Here is a 4,201-nt window from a genome sequence, read left to right on the forward strand (position 1 = left end):
TAATAACCAATCGAGGAGTAACCGCTAGTGGTCTTTTTTTCTAAATGTAGATTCGTAACTGTTTTTTTAGAAGAAACCGGTTTTTACCCGATTTACCGGTTAAACCCGCAGAAAAAGAAGAAAAAACGGTTATTAACCGGAAAAAAGGTTAAAATGAATAACTGTAAAGAACGAGAAAAAAAAAACTGGCTATTAACCAAACTCGTTAAAGCAGTAACCGGTTTAAAAAAAAATCAACCACTAGTTCGATTAATCGAACCGGTTCCTCAAATAACTGATTTAATACACCTCTAGTTGTAAATGTTGTTGTTGGCTCAATGGCTTTGCTTTGAATGGAATGATTTCAATTATAATAAAAGTTTTTGTTTATAATGAATGATACAAGTTGAAAATGACAACCGGAACATAAGGCTAGGGGTGCGGTATACCACCCCTGATCACCTCAGCGTCATTAGCGCCCCACCCCATCCTCTGCGCGCCGGGGGGGGGGGGGGGAGTCGAAGCTCCGCCAGCCCAGTAACAAGCGCTAAAGGGGATGTGCAGGTGGAGCCCATTCTTTTCAACCAATCAAATCTTTTCTTTTTTATTTTTTTTCTATTTTGTTTAATAAGGGAGCTTTAAACCATTGCATTTAAGTTAAACAAAAGGGCTTTAAAACTCCTATGTAACATGACGCTAATGTGAATCTGATGTGCCACTATAAAACCCGTAGAGGATTTAAATTACAGCACCCAGCAACACTTAGTAATTCATTTTGTAATATATTTGACCGAAAACACAATAATAAAGAAATGGGACCACATAGTAATTCATTTTGTAGTATATTTGACTGAAAACACAATAATTAAGAAATTGAAGAATAAAACATATGCTCTTCTTTATATTGGGCCCACCCACAACATATATCCCACTAAGTTTGGTGGCCCATTATAACATCATAATATGTATTCAGTTGATCCGACGACATAGGGTAATTCCATCACCAACAGGAAGCATGCATATTTCTATCCTTGGATCAGCGGCTAACGCTTTGTTAAGCTCTAACACGAAATCTCGGTAATATCGGACATACTTTCTCATCGGTGCATCCGCGGGTGCCACAACAGATCCATTCCATAGGGTGTTATCGTAACCAATCAACCCACCTATCTTGACCAAATCAATCAACCGTTTATGGTAGTTAATGTAGTTGTCCTTATCAGCGTCCACAAATATGAAATCAAATGTCCCATGATATTTTCCCTAAATATTAGTGACTGATATCAAATACAAGAAAACATCTAAAATACAACAAATGTGGTACTTTTATTTTATCTTACATCGGCGATCATTTGATCAAGGACGGGCAAGGCTGGGCCTTCTTTGAAGTCGATTTTGTGGGCAACTCCGGCCTTTTCTATAATTGGAAGTCCCACTTCGTAATTTTCTCTATTTATATCCATCGCCAAAATCTGTAACAAACATAAAAATCAATTACATTTTTGCCGGTTTTAGTTAAGGTTAAATGAACACGGTTGTTATACCTTGCCATCATCGGGAAGAGCAAGGGCGGTGGCGAGAAGAGAGTAACCCGTGAAAACCCCGATCTCCATGGTGTTCTTAGCATTCACTAATTTCAGTAACATGTTTATAAATTGTCCTTCATCGGCTGATGTTGTCATGATATTCCTGAATATATACAATATAATAAATATATATAAAATATGCAACAAATCATGATCATGATAGTATATAGAAAAAAAAAAAAGATATAGAAACGAACAAAAACAAACCTACCCACTAATATTCAACTCGTATAGTAGGGTGAAATGAATACAAATCTTAGCTCTATCCTATAGGATACAAAGGTTACTCTAATAACACCCTCTATCAACATATCTTCTTTTATTTTTATATTTTTATAAAAAGTAAATTTTGGTGAAATTTTAAGAAGAAAACAATAAAGAAAACATAGTTCTAGAATTCACAATTATGATATTTTTATCAAAAGTAAATTAAATTTTGGTGATTTTTTAAGAAGAAAACAATAAAGAAAACATAGTTCTAGAATATTCACAATTATGAAGTGTGAATACCGGTTTAGGCCAAAAACTTTATGCAACACATATTATTTAAAATAATAAATATAATCAACATTTAATATATACCGGTTTAGGCCAAAAACTTTATACAACATATATATTTAAAAATAATAAATACAATCAACATTTAATACATAGACTATTCCTAATTAGTACAACATATATACTTAAAAATAATAAATACAACCAACATTTAATACATAGAATACTCAATTTGTAGTTTATTAAGATTTGTACTAATTTGAGTTTGATCGATGACAACGAGGCTTACCATGGATGTTTTGCCGTTACCTCTCTAAGCTCCTTCATGGGTTCAGGCTCTCTTGGATACACACTTGTTTCAAGAATATACTGCAAAACGTGACCAAAAACTTAAACCGGCCGGTTCTTTCTTATTATTATTAGTTCATTACCATAAAATCACGATATGCGATCAAATCGATCGCTAAAAGACTTAAGACGTACCTGATATAGAGCATCACTTTGCAAAAGACTCTTGTGGCCAACCTCTTGGTGCCGGCTCACTTGCTCTCCATTAGTTGACTCGGTTTTCGTCTCAACGTTGGTCGAATCGGTTTTCGTCTCTCCGATGGTTGCCATTTTTTGCTCCTTTTTCCGGTCTTTTTTTTTTCTTGTAACAGAAGGGAAAGTATTGTGTTTCTTGGATGGGTGGGAAAGCTGAGTTTTCAAGGCAATATAGAGGGGTATATATGGATGTGAAAATCCGGTTCAGACCGGTGACATAAAATGTAGACCGGCCATCAACCCGGTCGGGGGTTGGTGAGTTCTTGTTAGACCCCACTGAGTGGTACCCCATCAATTCGTTAGTGTTAAGTCACTTCTATGTTTGTCTTGCATGTTAATAAAATTTCTTTTATTGATTTTCTTTATTTGACAAGTGTTAGTACAGGGTTGATAATATAATTCAAATAATTTATACTTTTAAGTATCATAATTTTCTTCATATTAGTTATTTCATATGAAGTAAATCGGAGTTATTTTATAGAGGAAGTAAAATAGAATGAATATTTTTTTTTTCTAATATTTAATCAAATTGGTCACGTGTTAATTAAATTATGCATTTAATAGTTATCATCTGTTATATATATTATGTTAATTAGTGTTAATGTTAATTTGTTAAGTACATAACATATAATAAGTATTATACTTTCAAAGATTTGCATCACTAAACTATCTGTTTTTAGAATTTGAATCTAACACGTTAATAATGTTAATGTTAATTTGTTAAATACTTACATATAATAAGTATAGTAAAATGCACGGATAGTCCCTGTGTTTTAGTAAAGTAACACGTATAGTCCCCAACTTTTGGAAATTACACCGGCGGTCCCTGTGATTTGACAGTTTATTACTCAGATAGTCCCTGAAGTGGATGTCCGTTAGTTTTCACCGTTAACTCCAAGCGAAATGACCAAAATACCCTTAGTATTAAATTAAAACACTAAAAATAGATATATTAAAATTTAAGATGGGACCTACTAACCTTTTAATTCACCTTTTAAGCCTTGTATCTCTCTATCTCACCAGAATCTTCATCCTCTTAATCTGACCAAACCCCTCTTTTCTTCCCTTCTCTTACACCCACCTCCACCCACACCCACCAATATATAAACACACACACACAATGGAAATCACTTCAGTTCCATTTATGAATCCGGAAGAATACTCTTTGTTATACAGTTTCTTCCAAGATTTCGACAAGGATGGTGAAACTTCCGTCAATAAGAGACGAAAGATTGATGAATTCAATGAAAAAAACAAATCTTTGAGTGAAATTCTTGATGAAACAGAGATACCCACTTCGAAATACCCAGTTTGGAATTTGAAATAGCCAATTCGGAATTTGAAAACAGAGCATCTGAAATGGGGGATTGGGAACAGGGGAGGGTGAGGAAGGGAAGAAATCATTCTCTGGCGACGTTTCACGGCGGAGAAACGGCGGAGGACAGCGGCGGCGGTTGTGGGTGAAGGAGAGATCAAAAGGGTGGTGGAAGTATCTCGATAGCGATGAATCAAAGGGGGGTGGTGGAAGTATATCGACAGGCGACTCTCTGAGGACAAATCAAGATAATGATGGTGGCTATGGTGACCGTGGTGGT

General features: G+C 35.1%; 1 protein-coding gene across 1 annotated transcript; it reads right to left on the bottom strand.

The window, feature by feature from the left end:
• Window positions 1–784: 784 nt before the first annotated feature.
• Window positions 785–2,768, bottom strand: LOC110885616 (caffeoyl-CoA O-methyltransferase 1). The gene is made up of 5 exons (XM_022133318.2): window positions 2,547–2,768; window positions 2,353–2,432; window positions 1,524–1,668; window positions 1,320–1,451; window positions 785–1,242 (listed from the first exon to the last, which is right to left on the bottom strand). The coding sequence occupies exons 1-5, from the start codon at window positions 2,679–2,681 to the stop codon at window positions 949–951; spliced, it is 786 nt and encodes a 261-aa protein (XP_021989010.1). The 5' UTR covers window positions 2,682–2,768; the 3' UTR covers window positions 785–948.
• Window positions 2,769–4,201: the final 1,433 nt, after the last annotated feature.

This window comes from Helianthus annuus, chromosome 10 (genome assembly GCF_002127325.2).
Source record: "Helianthus annuus cultivar XRQ/B chromosome 10, HanXRQr2.0-SUNRISE, whole genome shotgun sequence".
Classification (NCBI taxonomy): Eukaryota; Viridiplantae; Streptophyta; class Magnoliopsida; order Asterales; family Asteraceae; genus Helianthus; species Helianthus annuus.

Coding starts and splice junctions, on each gene's coding strand:
- LOC110885616 (XM_022133318.2), bottom strand. CDS start 2,681: ATGGCAACCATCGGAGAGACGAAAACCGATTCGACCAACGTTGAGACG. Junction 1,452..1,523: donor CTCTTCCCGATGATGGCAAG/GTATAACAACCG, acceptor TGTTTGTTACAG/ATTTTGGCGATGGATATAAA. Junction 1,243..1,319: donor TTGATCAAATGATCGCCGAT/GTAAGATAAAAT, acceptor ACTAATATTTAG/GGAAAATATCATGGGACATT.